The 14,465-nt window shown below is 44.4% G+C and overlaps 1 protein-coding gene across 1 annotated transcript in view; it reads right to left on the bottom strand.

The window, feature by feature from the left end:
• LOC308348763 (ER degradation-enhancing alpha-mannosidase-like protein 2) overlaps nucleotides 1-13,946 on the bottom strand; it is a 31,812-nt gene extending 17,866 nt beyond the window's left edge. Inside the window, exons 1-5 of the mRNA XM_080813097.1 lie at nucleotides 13,736-13,946; nucleotides 13,403-13,513; nucleotides 11,521-11,560; nucleotides 7,829-7,934; nucleotides 1,863-1,988 (exon numbers count right to left, since the gene is read on the bottom strand). Of these exons, the coding sequence (XP_080669223.1) occupies nucleotides 1,863-1,988; nucleotides 7,829-7,934; nucleotides 11,521-11,560; nucleotides 13,403-13,513; nucleotides 13,736-13,842 (490 nt within the window). The 5' untranslated portion in view covers nucleotides 13,843-13,946. The remainder of the gene's footprint in view (nucleotides 1-1,862; nucleotides 1,989-7,828; nucleotides 7,935-11,520; nucleotides 11,561-13,402; nucleotides 13,514-13,735) is intronic.
• Nucleotides 13,947-14,465: the final 519 nt, after the last annotated feature.

The raw sequence follows: 14,465 nt of genomic DNA, 5'->3' as shown, positions 1-14,465 counted from the left end.
CACACGCTTCTCTGTTTTTGAGTTTATTGAGATACAACTGACGTACAGCACAAAGACCTGACTTACCTATACGGTGAGAAGATGAACGCGGAAAGTTAACATCCATCGACTCATACAGATACAAAAAGAAAACATTTGGTTTTTTCCCTTATGATGAGAGCTTTTAGGATCTACTCTCTTAGCAACTTTCAAACGTATCGTATAGCAGTGTGAGCTATGGTCATCCCGCTGTACGTTACAGCCCCAGCACTTACGGATAACTGGAAGCTGGTATCTCTGACCACCTTCGTCCAATTCCCCTCATATGCTTTTCCAGACACAGTATGACCAAATGAAACCTACCTGCAGACCTGAAGCAGTCCCAGAGGAGGCAGTTTGAGATCCCTGCTTTAAACAGTTTAGGGGGTAAACTATTACAATTTTTTAAAAAGGATATAAATTGCTTAACTACTGATGTGGTTCAACCCCCAATTTATAGGTAGGAAAAGTCATGTCTGTAAGGAAGTGACTCAAAGGTCATAGAGAGGGAGCCAAACAGAGCTGGGTTGAGAATGCCCACCTCATGCCCACTCTGTTACACTCTGCCTGTCCCACCCCTGTGTCTTCTGATTCAGGGCAAGGAGCTAGATAAACAGCCAGAGGCAGAGATTTCCTCTCTAGGCCAAAAGGTCAAATAACCCCAGAGCAGCCCGTGCGTCACCGAACTGTGAACAAAGTTATCAAAACTTCCAAGAACCACAAGGCCCAGCCACTTCATTATGAGTGGCAGGCTTGTGTGTGGCAGGCCCAAGTGGCAAGCGAAGAGAACGTAAGTCACAACCTCGGGGGGCTCAAAGAAGTATTTCAGAAAAGTCAGGCAGTGTTCAAAAGAGGGGGAGTGACAAAATCCTCTTCACCTGAATGGCAGATCGGCGGGGGCTTGCTCCAATATGGACTTTCCAGCATGTGTATTTCTCAATACAAACTGGTTTTTAATGACCGAAAAAGAAAGGAGGGGGGAGCAACCGAGCAGTGTGCCGTACCAATGAATCACACAGGATATGATGTTTTTAAGGAGACACTGAGGCTACGAGCCGTAAGCCATGAGTGCATCTGAACCAGCTCCCTCACTTTCCTCTACTCTCCTCCAGAAAGGGAGAACTGTGGTGGCCAAGAGGTTGGTGAACGCCTCGGGTGATGTGTTTGGGTGTGAACAGCCCCAGAGTACCCACCACGCCCCGAAGAGAACACAGTGTCCAGCTCATGCAGCCGTGCTCGGCTACTGCGCCGCCAGACAAATGCACCGAGGCTTGGCCCGCAGCCCCGGACACAGCTGAGCTACAAACAAGTCCCCTGTGTTTCAGCGGTGTTTGCGGTTCTCCAAGCACTTTCTTCTTTCTGACCTCGTTTTCGGCATCTCAAAAAGCCAATGCGGCAGGCAAGCAGGGATTATGATACCCTTTTGAGAGACAAGGAAACTGAACCAGGGAGAGAAGAGTGGCTTGGTCAAGACACTGGCTAGTCCAGAACCTGGGGCTCCTAATGCACTGATCGAGGCTCTTCTCTAGAACCCCTTTATTCCAGCAGAGTGTGGGGCAGGGAGGAGGCCAAAGGGCTCGCTCAAATAAGAGAGCCTTCCACCCACCAGGCTGGCTTTCAGTGCCACCCTGCGAAGAGTCATGAGGTCAGCTCATCCGTCCTGGGCCAGGGTCCCAGCAGGCCCTTAAAATGCCCAGGACTCTGCTGATTTCCATGGTGGGGGTCCAGAGGCAGAGAAAGCAAGGGTTTGGGTGAGAAACAGCAGAAAATAACTCAGCATCGCCACCCTGGTCTCCAGCAAGAATAGCAGGACCTACTGGACTTCCTGTCCCCCCATGTCTTACCTGGGAGGAGTTTTCGGGCCGCCTCTTCAGCCATCCTCAGGAGAGGCCCAGAGCAGGGCCAGCCAGCCTCCACTTCCACCCCAGCCTTCTTCGACAACAGGTGAGCCGACAGAAGTCCTCCTACCACTACAGAGAGCACGAAATACAAGCGTCAGAGTCCCAAAGACCAGTCTTTCCCTTGCGTCAATGAAACCTACATACTCTGTTGGGTGGCTGCTGGGAAGGGGCTAGAGCCACCTAGTGAAAGAATCCCTTAATCCCACATACTGGTACACTGGTAAGCTTACAAAGTTTTTTGCTCTTGGTGGATCCCCCAAACAATGGCTATCACTTATTTTTAGTCCCTATTGTATACCAAGCCCTAGGTACTACTGTCCCCTCTTTAAGTGAAGATATTGAGGTTCAGAGAAGTAATGTGACCTGCCCTGGGTCATTATCTAGCAAATGGTAGGTCTGTATGACTCCAAAACCCATGCTCACTTCACTTGGTTACTCTGTCTCCCAATCCCTGCCCCTGCCCCCGAGACCTGGACAGGCGCGGTGGGGGACAGAGTAGTTATCACCTTCGTTGCATTAATTCATCTGTTTGAATTTCTGACACAATATTTAGGACTTATAAAAAGACATAAATGTGGGGTGCCTGTGGGGCTCAGTCTGTTAAAAGGCTGCCTTTGGCTCAGGTCATGATCCCAGGGTCCTGGGATCGAGCCCCATGTTGGGTTCCTTGCTTGTTGGGGAGCCTGCTTCTCCTTCTACCTCTGCTTGCCTGCAGCTCCCCCTGCTTATGCTCTCTCTCTCACTCTCTCTGTGTCCAAAAATAAACAAATAAATAAATAAATCCTAAAAAATAAAACATAAAAAGACATAAGTGTTCTATATCTGGAAATATGACTAAATAGATATCCTGAATGGCCCTCTCATTGGAAAAGAATTGGTGACCTTGAGCTTCAGTTTCCCCTTCCTCCTGTCAGAGGGGGAATAAGAAACAAAGGCAGAACCTACTGAAAGTGGAAAGTGTGATAAAAGATACCACCATAGGGGTGCCTGGGTAGCCCAGTCGTTAAGCATCTGCCTTCGGCTCAGGTTATGATCCCAGGGTCCTGGGATGGAGCCCTGAGTCAGGCTCCCGCTCAGCAAAGAGCCTGCTTCTCCCTCTACCTCTGCCTGCTCCTTCCCCTACTTGGGCTCTTGCTCTCTCTATCAAATAAATAAATAAAATCTTAAAAAAAAAAAACCTCCCCAAAGTTGGGATCTGAAAGAATTATATAGCCTGTATAAGGATGGATTCAAAATAAACCCTACCCACCTCCCCCAGCATATTTTAAGAAAAACTGCATGCCTCAGATCTTGATGCCAAGTAAAAGGAAGGGAAAACAGAAAACAAAACAAAACAAAACTTCCCTAAGAATTAGTAACTACACTCACTAAGTTTTACAGCTTGAATTCACACTAACTGAGTAGTCTAGGACAACACGAACTTTTGACATAAAACAGTTTTTGGGAAACAGTGCCTCCAGCCAAGTGGCAGAAGTAAACAAAAACTCTACCTGGAAGAACCAACCTTCAGTCTAGGCCTCAAAGAAGCCCAGAGATAAAGTCTAGGGAATGAGTGTGCATTAAAATCTAAATAAATCATAAAACATACAAAGAAACAAAGCATTGGGAGTATAAACCAGCAGAAATGACAACAGAACAAGACTTACCAGTATATCAAATATTGGAATTATTGGACACATTACAAAATAATTATGTGGAAATGTTTAAAGAAATCAAAGAAAGGTCTAGAACAGGTGACTGAGTAGCAAGAAATTATAAAAAGGACCAAGCCTATGGGGCGCCTGGGTGGCTCAGTGGGTTAAGCCGCTGCCTTCGGCTCAGGTCATGATCTCGGGGTCCTGGGATCAAGTCCCGCATCGGGCTCTCTGCTCAGCAGGGAGCCTGCTTCCCTCTCTCCCTCTCTCTCTGCCTGCCTCTCTGTCTACGGTCATCTCTCTCTCTCAATCTGTCAAATAAATAAATAAATAAATAAACCTTAAAAAAAAAAAAAAAAAGGACCAAGCCTATTTACAAAAGAACCAAACGGAATTTCTAAAAGTGAAAAATGTGGGGCGCCTGGGTGGCTCAGTGGGTTAAAGCCTCTGCCTTCGGCTCAGGTCATGATCTCAGGGTCCTGGGATCGAGTCCCACATCGGGCTCTCAGCTCAGCAGGGAGCCTGCTTCCCCCTCTCTCTCTGCCTGCCTCTCTGCCTACTTGTGATCTCTCTCTCTCTCTGTCAAATAAATAAAAATAAAATCTTTAAAAAAAATTTTTTTTAAAAGTGAAAAATGTAATAATTGGAGTTGAAAATTACTAAAAATTACATAGACAGGTTCAATAGCAAATAAGATATATTTGAAGAGAGCATTAGTGGACTTGAAGACAGATTCTAAAAAATTACCCAAAATGCAACATAAAGAGACAAAATTATTTTTAAAATCTGTCAAAGAGATTTGGAGGATACAGTAATAAGGTGTAATATCTCCCTGGCTAGAGTCCTAAAAAGAGAAGAGGGAGGTAATGGGGGAGAGGCACTACTTGAAGAGAAAAGTTCATAACTTTTGAAAACTAATGAATCCAGGAATGCCAAGCAAGATAATTAAAAGAAATCCACATTTATGCACATCGCAGTAAAACTGCAGAACACTGAAAGAAAAAAAAAGTTAAGAGTCCATGTTAACAATGTTTTTTTAAAAAAGATTTTATTTATTTATTTGACAGAGATCACAAGTAGGCAGAGAGGCAGGCAGAGAGAGAGGAGGAAGCAGGCTCCCCACTGAGCAGAGAGCCCAATGCGGGGCTCGATCCCAGGACCCTGAGATCATGACCTGAGCTGAAGTCAGAGGCTTTAACCCACTGAGCCACCCAGGTGCCCCCCATGTAACAATGATTATTGAAATTGGGTGATGGGTAGCTCTAGTTCATTATATTATTTTCTCTATTTTTATATATTTTTGAAAACTTTCATAATAAAAAGTTTTTAAAAGGAGGGGACAATGAACATAAATAAAACCAACCACGTGCAAAATAATAACAATGAGACTGACAGATTACTTAACAATGACAATGAAACAAGAAGACAATGGAAAGGGACGCCTGGGTGGCTCAGTTGGTTAAGCGGCTGCCTTCGGCTCAGGTCATGATCCCAGCGTCCTGGGATCGAGTCCCACATCGGGCTCCTTGCTCCGCAGGGAGCCTGCTTCTCCCTCTGCCACTCTGTCTGCCTGTGCTCGCTCGCTCTCTCTCTCTCTCTCTCTGACAAATAAATAAAATCTTAAAAAAAAAAAAAAAAAAAAAGAAGACAATGGAAAGACTTCTTCCATGTGCTAAGAGAAAAATCCCATCAATTTAGAACCATATGTCCTGCAAAATTATCCCTCAAAGACCCAAGAAAGGCAGTGAGATAAAGACATATCATACAAACAAAAGCTGAGAAAATCTGCCAAGAGGGGCGCCTGGGTGGTTCAGTGGGTTAAGCCTCTGCCTTCAGCTCAGGTCATGATCTCAGGGTCCTGGGACTGAGCCCCGCATTGGGCTCTCTGCTCAGCCTCTGTCTGTCAAATAAATAAATAAAATCTTTAAAGGAAAAAAAAAGAAAATCTGCCAAGAACACATCTGCAATAGAGGACATTCTAAAGGAAGTGCTTCAGATAGAAGGAAAGGGATCACAGATGTAAAGTCTGAGACATAGGAAGGAAAGATAGTCAAAGAAGTGCTAAAAATGGGGTGCCTGGGTGGCTTAGCCATTAAGTATCTGCCTTCAGCTCAGGTCATGATCCCAGGGTCCTGGGATTGATCCCCGCATTGGGCTCCCTGCTCAGCGGGAAGCCTGCTTCTCCCTCTCCCACTCCCCCTGCTTGTGTTCCCTCTCTTGCTGTGTCTCTCTCTGTCAAATAAATAAATAAAAATATTTTTTAAAAAGTATTTTAAAAAAAGAAATGGTAAATATGAGTAAATCTAAAACTTCAACTGTACAGAACAGCAATCATGTATGGAGGGCTTAAAACAAAAAAAACAAAACTGCAAACTATAGCATACAGATCAGGATATCCTCAGAGCCAGGCTTTGTATTATTCAGGTGAATAAAGATTCTCATTAACTCTAGACTTTTGTTATGTTATGTTAAATTTTCCAGGAAAACTATTTAAGAAGCTAGATACTGAGCATAGTTTCTACATTAATAAAAAGGGAATAGAATAAGGGGAAAAAATCAATCTGAAGAAGGCATCAAAAAAAAAAAAGAGAGAGAGAGAGAGAGAGAAAGAACATAGAGAAGATGGGACAAATAGCACAAAATAATACCACAGAAACTAATGCAAATACCTAGGTAATTATAGTAAACATAAATGGATTAAATGCTTCAGTTAAAAGAAAAGATTGTCAGAATGGATAAACAAAATATAATATGTAATTTATAAAAGATCTATCTGATCATAAAAATACAGAAAGATTGAAAGTAAACAAGTAGAAAAAGATCCTGATCGAATGCCAACCAAAAGAAAGCTGGTATAATTACATTCATATCAGCAATAAAAGTGTAACAGACTCATAAATCACAGATGATAAATTAGACAGACTCACAAGCTGTGAACACAGCAGCGAGCATGGCCTCCAATTCAGGTCTGATCCCTCAGCCAGATTTTGTATCGTGCTGTCCCTCTGCTCCCTAATCTTTCCAAAAACGTTATCACATACCCGCAATACAAGTTTCATTGCAAAACACATACAAAATAAGGGGAAGAAATATAACTCGGCCTCCAGAAGTGACAGTTTGTTAAGCCACTGGTGGTCTAGGGGTTCACTGAAAGTAAGGGTTGTACTAGCTTCATAAGAATCACTGGAAACCTGATAAAAATATCAATGCTAGGACCCAACTCAGAAATCCCCATTAGGTTTAGAGTGACACCTAAACATTGAACTTCTTTAAAGGTCCCAAGTGGTTCTGATGCACAGCCAGCTTTGGAAACTAATGCCCAAGACTTGCACCATATACTGCAGTAAATCATGAACCACATGCCACTATTTTTTTTTTAAGATTTATTTATTTATTTTAGTGGCGAGGGGCAGAGGGAGAGTGTGTTTCAAGCAGACCACTCTGAACACGGAGCTTGTTGCGGGGCTCAATCTCACGACCCTGAGATCATGACCTGAGCTGAAACCAAGAGTCGGACACTTTTTTTTTTATTAACATAATGTGGTACTAGCCCCAGGGGTACAGGTCTGTGAATCACCAGGTTTACATACTTCACAGCACTCACCATAGCACATACCTTCCCCAATGTCCATAACCCTAACCCCTACCCCCGGCAACCCTCAGTTTGTTTTGTGAGATTAAGAGTCTCTTATGGTTTGTCTCCCTCCCGATCTCATCTTGTTTCATTTACAAGAGTCGGACACTTAACCGACTGTGCCACCCAAGTGCCCTCCCATATGTCACTATTCAAATTTAAATTTGTTAAAAATTAAATGAAATTAAAAATTCAATTCCTCAGTTGCAGTAGACACATTTCAAATGTTCAATAGCCATGTGTGATTAGTGGATACAACACTGGACAACATAGATACAGAATATTTCCATCATCATAGAAAGTTCTATTGGATAGCCCTTCATAGACAATAAGATCCAAGAAGGCAAGGGTTACATCCTTCTTACTCATGGCTGGCTGTAAGCCTAGTGTCAAATACAGGAATTGTTCTGGCACAATTTTTTCCAGTCTTTTCTCTGTCCCCTGCTCATGTCTAAAACTGATAGGGGATCCTGAGACCTCCACACCCACCCTCCACAGGGAAGATCTCTGTCAGTCACTGGTCTGGGCCAAGTGGCCTGGCAAGGTTGACCCTTATGATCCTATATACTACTTCCTGGTTTACACAGAGGCAAAACTCCACACTCTCTTTTCTTCCAAAGGTTCTAGAAGGCAGCCCTCACCTCGGATGTTGGTTTCAAAGACGGAGGCATTCACATCAATATCAAAGTCTACGTTGTCCTGGAGCACTTCAACCACTCTTTGGAATTCTGAAACATTCCCCAAAATCTGGAAGGGAAGAGAGACTTGACAGTGAGGCTCTCTCAGGCTTGAAGGCCCTGAAGACATTAGATCAAGAGTCTGGGATCCTACACTGGTGTGGCCTTCACTTATTCAACTTAAGACCTCCAGTTTCTGTTCTAGCACTGGTGACAGGAGAAGGAAACACTGAGATCTAGAAATCACCCAATATCAGGAGACTGGTTAAGTAAATTCTTAGGGACCACTTAAAGAGTCACCATGTACCCACTTAATGGAAACAATAAAGACTGTAGACCGCGTGAGGAAAAACTAGTTTGACATTTGCAGTGGGTATCTGTTATTTTTAAACTTCTCTGATCCCTTCATCCTTGTGGAAAACATTGCAGGTTGGCTGGTCCAATACCGATTTCCAATCTCCTTTACCCTGGTAGTCTCCCACTATAGAGGACAGAAATCCAGATACTTGTTTCTCCACCTCCTTTGCCGCTAGAGGTGACCAGGTTATCCAGCCAATGTTAAGCCTTGAGAAGTCTAGTAAGGGTACGTCTGGGAAAGCTTCGGTTTTCCTAATAAAATTCGGTTTTCCTAATAAAAATGGACACTGCTTACTCTTCTTTCTGCCTTGAAAGCAGACTTGATTTCTGGAGCTGTAGCAGCCATTTTAGACCCTGAGGTACTAAGCATGAAAATGAAAGCCAATACACTAATGATGGTAGAATGGAAACATACAAAGAGCCTGGGTCTCTGATGGCACAGGTGGACAGCCAACCCCATGCTAGAAATTACCTCCAGACTTCCTCTCACTTGAGAAAATTAACCCTCTTCATTTAAACCATCAGCCAAATGCAATTCTGATACCTTTTACTCTGATAGTAGTACCCTAATTCTCTCTCGAGGAATCACTCTTCTTCCCACAGCCGTTCCTGCAGTTTGGGAGAGGCTGACCCCATCCCCTCAGCTGCAAGAATGCGTGCTTGATCTGGACCACTGTACTGTATCCCTTGGCCAGTGACTGGTTCAGGAATAAGTGGGTGACCCAAGCCAAATCAATGAGACTCAGTTCCTGGTATTAATGCATAAGAGCTGATTCTTCCCATATGCACTGAGTGGGAAGTAAATCTGGAGATACTACTCTACCCAGTAGAGTAGTATCTGGAGATGGCTACTCTACCCAGCATACGGAGAGCCCAAGAACACAGCTAACACAGGAAGCAGAGATAAAAGATAGAAGGACTCGGGAAGATATTGTTCATATGCCTGGATCCAGCTAAGTCTGACGCCAGGCTTTATCTGGACTTTTTACTTGTCTGACTCAGTAAATTCCCTTCTTGTCTCTTATCAGTTTGAACTGGGTCTCTTGTCACCTGGAACCAAAACAATTCTGATTATCTCAAGCTGCTCAGTGATTTGGACTCAAATTTTCTTTTCTTTTTTAAGATTTTATTTATTTATTTGAGAGCGAGCGAGCGAGCATGAGCAGAGGAAACAGCAGAGGGAGAGGGAAAAGCAGACATTCCACTGAGCGGGGAGCCCAATGCTGGGCACAATCCCAGGAACCCAAAATCATGACCTGAGCCGGAGGCAGACACTTAACCAACTGAGCCACTCAGGTGCCCCTCAACCTACGTTTCTCACTATTCGTCTTCATGTAACCTATCCTCACCTACTTCAGGAAAACCACACCTGCTATGCCTCCATTCTTTGCCTTGAGACATGCTGAGCCCTCTGCCAGAAATCTCTCCAGCATGTGTCTTCCCATTTCCAAATCCAATCTGGCTTTGATTGTCTGAATGTCACTTCCTAGGAAGGAAGCCTCTGATCCCTCCAGCTAAAATGAACCTCTTCATCCTTTAAAAGACTCCGGTAACTTTATCCACAACTCTTACAGCATCTGTTTTTTTCCACATTAAGAGAGACCTTTGTCTGGGAAGGAGCCTCATTCATTCCCGCCTTCCCCCAGGGTGCCAAGCACAGCCCATGCAGCAATTACTCCACAAATGCTTACTGAATCTAATGCTTACACGAATCTCTTTCCACACTGCAGTTAGTGATCTTCTCAAAACAGAAATTCCAGCATTTCCCACCCTCTACTCAAATGTTTCAGTGGCTTTCCATTCCTCTCAAATTAGAAATCAAAATCCTTCACATAGTGAACAAGGGCTTCCATCATCCTGGTCCCCAACCAGCTTCTAGCTCCACTCTGCTTCCTGCATTTCCTTCTCCACATCCCAGACATACTGGCCCTCCTTCAATTTCCTGCATCTGCTTCGCTCTCTCCTGCCGTGAGGCCCTTGCCCATGCCCGCTGTTTCCTCTGCCTGGACCACTACATCCTCCCCCACTTCCCTAGTCAACACTGGCTTCTCCTTCAGATCCCAACTTGAAGTGTCATTTCACTGCCTTAGGGAAGTCCTCCCTGACCTCCTCAGTCTAGGTCCATTTCCTTTGTTACATGACCACTCAGAGAACCACGTTACCCTCCCTCGGAGCACTCATCTCGATTTGTAATTCTATGTCCTTTAAGATTAGTTTTTGATTCCTCATCTCCCTCACTGAAGTTGCAACTCCAGGAAAGCAGGGACCATGTCTTTTTAAACTTACCACTCTAACTCCAGAGCTTAGCACTGTGCTTGGCATACAGGGAACCCCCAGTAAGTATTTGATGAGTAGACAAGTACATACAAGTTAACATTAAGTGAAAAAAGGCAAAATTACATCTACAAGGTGATCACATTCAGGTCAATGTTATTAATATATAAAAACGAGGAGCGCCTGGGTGGCTCAGTGGGTTAAGCCTCTGCCTTCGGCTCAGGTCATGATCTCAGGGTCCTGGGATCGAGCCCTACATCAGGCTCTCTGCTCGGCGGGGAGCCTGCTTCCCCCTCTCCCTCTGCCTGTTTCTCTGCCTACTTGTGATCTCTCTCTGCCAAATAAAGAAATAAAATCTTTTTTAAAAAAATGAGAAGACATGACAGAAAACCAGAAATAGTGAAGTGGGGATAAAGTTGTTCAATCCTCTCCTGTGACCTTTTTAAGGAGGACAAATAAGACTCGGAGTCATTCAGAGTTAAGCTCAAGTCCTAGTCCCACCATTTCATAGCCTTGGACCCTGGCCAACCCTTTTTACCTTTCTAATAATCAGATTTCCCCACACTAAGACGTGGTAAAGGTACATATCTCATGGGATTGTTGGAAGGATTAAACAAAGTAACACATACAAAGTGCTTCGTATAAGCCCTACATATAACACATGAACTCGTTACTGCTATTTTTTTTTTTTTTATCACCGAACATGGCCAGTTAGAATGTAAGCCTCTGAAAACAAGGAGGGTCTCAAAGTCTCTGTATCACCCAGTTATACAGGCCTATCCCAGTGCTGTGTTCATAACAAGTCCTCTATAAACATCTGCTGAATCAATGACCCTGAACACGTTTGGAATTCATCCTTTTTCTCTATCTAGCTGGGCAACCAGAACCTGATGGTTCAGAATCCAGAGATGAAAATAAAAGGCCTAAGTGAAGAATTCGTTTTTCACCCACAGTCAAGCTGCCAAAAGAGGAAGGATCTCGGTTACACAACAGTGGTGCAGAAAAGCAACTGTCAAGACACTTACCAGCAAAGTATCCAGGGCATCAATTAGCGTCAGAGAAAAACTGTAAAAGGACAGAAATCCCAGCTGCTTAGTAAGAAAACCAAACACAAGATAGTAAGGCTGCCCCAGATCAGATACCCCCAAAACCAATAAGTGAGCACAGTGACGCCTCTGCCTGTCCCAGCTTCCAGTCACAACAGAGAAGCCAGAGTGAAAATTGCCAAGAAGCTCTGACCCATTTAATGCACCTGGGAGGATGGGCTGATACTGCTCAGCTGTGGTTAACCACAGCATCTATATGAACTGGCATTCTTCTCCGCCATAGGGAGGCAGTATAAGATTATAGCTAAGGGCATAGGCTTTTCCCCATCTAGGAATTTATCTCAATGTGTACAGAGCTGTATGTTTGAGAATGCAGATCCAGTAATGTGCAGAAGAGCAAAAAGCTAGAAATAACCCAAACATACACCAGTTGGAAGAATAATTATCTAAATTGCAGTACATTTGAACAGTGCAAAATTATGAAGTTGTCAGAAAAGACTGTTATCAAGAGTTCTATGGACTAATGTTAAAATATTCAAATTATATAGTTAAATGGAAAATACAAGGAATAGAATAGGCAGTGAGAGGTATGTTTCCATCTGCATTTTCGAAGAGAGACATATAGACAGAAGGTAGATTAGCAATTGTTTGGGCCAGTAGTGGAGGAGGGATCAACTTTAAGTTCCTATATAAGGGAACTTTTTAGCATGACAGAAATGTACTCTATCTTGACTATGATAGTGGTTACTATATGCTTTAAGTGGGTTCATCTTATTACATATAAGTTATGCCTTTTAAAAGCTGATTTAAAAAGACACATATACATACTTATATGATGGTATAAACTGAAAATATTTTGGGGAGGATGTACACGAAAGTCAACAGTGGTTGGAGTTCTAGGGTAAGGGAGAGACTGATTTTACTGTATATGATTTGGTACTGCTTTGATTTGCCATTTGCTTCCTTTTTTTTTTTTTTCAGCTAAAAAAAGAAAACCAGCACAAATTTTGTTGAGTTAACGTCTCCCGTGCTTAGCATACTCATTTGTTAAATGGAGAAAGCAGCACTTAATTCCTAAGGGTGTTAAGAGAATTACATGAGAAGACACAAGTAAAATGCTTAGCGCAGTGTTTAATCAATGTCAGCCTCAGCGAAATGCAATGATTCTTTACTCACTCAGCAAGGAACAAGACAGAGAATTCCATCTCATAAATTTTTATTCTAGTGGAAGTGAGAAAGACAAACTAGCAGACAAGTGAAAATGACAGTATCAGAGACTGAGAAGTGCTACTAAATAAAAAAATAAATAAATGGGGTGATTTAGGAGAGTGACCTGTAGGGGGTGGGTAGTTAAGGGAGCTGATCCTGAGGTGACATTTTGAGCTGAAATCTCAAGAAGCAGTCAGTAATGAGAATGTGTTTCAGTTACTAACAACAAATGCTCTGAAGTTTCGAGTTTGGAAGTTACACCCCCTCCTGGGCCTATTGGCCCAATTATAAAATGAAGGGGTTGGGTCTTCTGACTTCTTGGAGTCCTTCCTCTATAGCCTAAGACTCCAGAGATCTGTCCATTTGTCCAAGTCCCCACTGCGGGTGCCTGTTACTGTCGTGGCTGGAGCCCAGAGGTCCAGTCCACCAGGCTAACTCAGGCTTTTTTCCACGGTGGGATCCAACTTTCCAGGAGGCTGGGTGGATTCCGGTGGTGCTGGCCTGAATTGGAGGGAACGTGGCCTCACCCTCGCTAGAAGCTTTTTTGGAACTGGTGAGGAGACCGTGAGGCCACCAGCCACAGCAGACCCGCCCGCCTAGGACCAGACTGCCACACCCAAGCCGCCCCTCCTTGCTCCTCCACTCGCACTACCTGCCCCAGGTGTCGTGCCCGTCACAGGTGAGAGGTCGCAGCTCGTCGTAGGGAAAGGCGTTCTCCAGATAGCTGTCGTAGGCGTGGTAGAACATGGCCTTGACTCGCTCCCTGGTGCGCGGTACAAGAAATAAGTCAGGGGGCCACGAAACGAAACGAGGCAGGGGAAAGGACAAGAAATAGGGCGGAAAGTGGAGAATCACCACCTGAGCCCAGTGGCGGGGTCCGAGCAGGTCAGGGTGGGGGGTCCCGGGACCAAGGGAAAGGAAAGGGACCGGGTCTGCGCTTCCTCTTCCCCAACTATGGAAGGGCTAGGAGCCTGACCCCCTTCACCTGTAGTGAGCGGGGTCAGGCGCGGTGCCATCCGGGCCTGGCGCACCATGGTGCAGGGGCAGCAGCATGCACAGGAGGCCGAGCGGGATCAGCAGCCGGAAAGGCATAGAGCTCGTGTCCTGTCAGCGCCGCGGCCGCAGCAGCAGCCACCGCCACCCGCTCATCCTGCGAGCCTCTGCTGGTTGTTCCGGGAATCCGCGCCCCTGCGCCTGCGCGCTGATGAATCAGTTACCCACTTCCGGACTACAAGTCCCAGAAAATAATGGGAGGTGGAATCCAGGCAAAGAGCATCTTGGGACATACAGTCCCTGAAGTGGAAATGAACGTGGCTGAAAAACAGTGGCTACTACAGATACTATAATTAACTAATCTTTTAGTAACAGCATTTGTTGAGCACTTGTTGTGTACTATGACTGTATTGAACACTTTAAATACATATTTTTTTTCAACCACCGTATAAGCATTAAAGACAGAGGACAACAGGAGACTTAGATAACAACACAGGTGCACCGCAGTAGTTTCCTGTTACTACTCTAACAAATTACCACACATTTGGTGGCTTAAAGCAACAGAAACCGACTCTCTCTCAGTTCTGTAGGCCAGAAATCTGAAATCAGTTTCACTGGACCAAATTCCTCTGGAAGCTCAAGAGGAAAATAAGCTCCTTGCCTCTCCAGCTTCTCCTGGAGAAGAGAAAGTTGCAGTATTCTTTAGCCTGTGGCCATATCAC

The sequence above is a fragment of the Martes martes genome, assembly GCF_963455335.1.
Source record: "Martes martes genome assembly, chromosome: 9".
NCBI classification, from domain to species: domain Eukaryota; kingdom Metazoa; phylum Chordata; class Mammalia; order Carnivora; family Mustelidae; genus Martes; species Martes martes.
The sequence above is the reverse complement of the archived record's forward strand: the minus strand, read 5'-3'. Positions and strand labels throughout refer to the sequence as shown.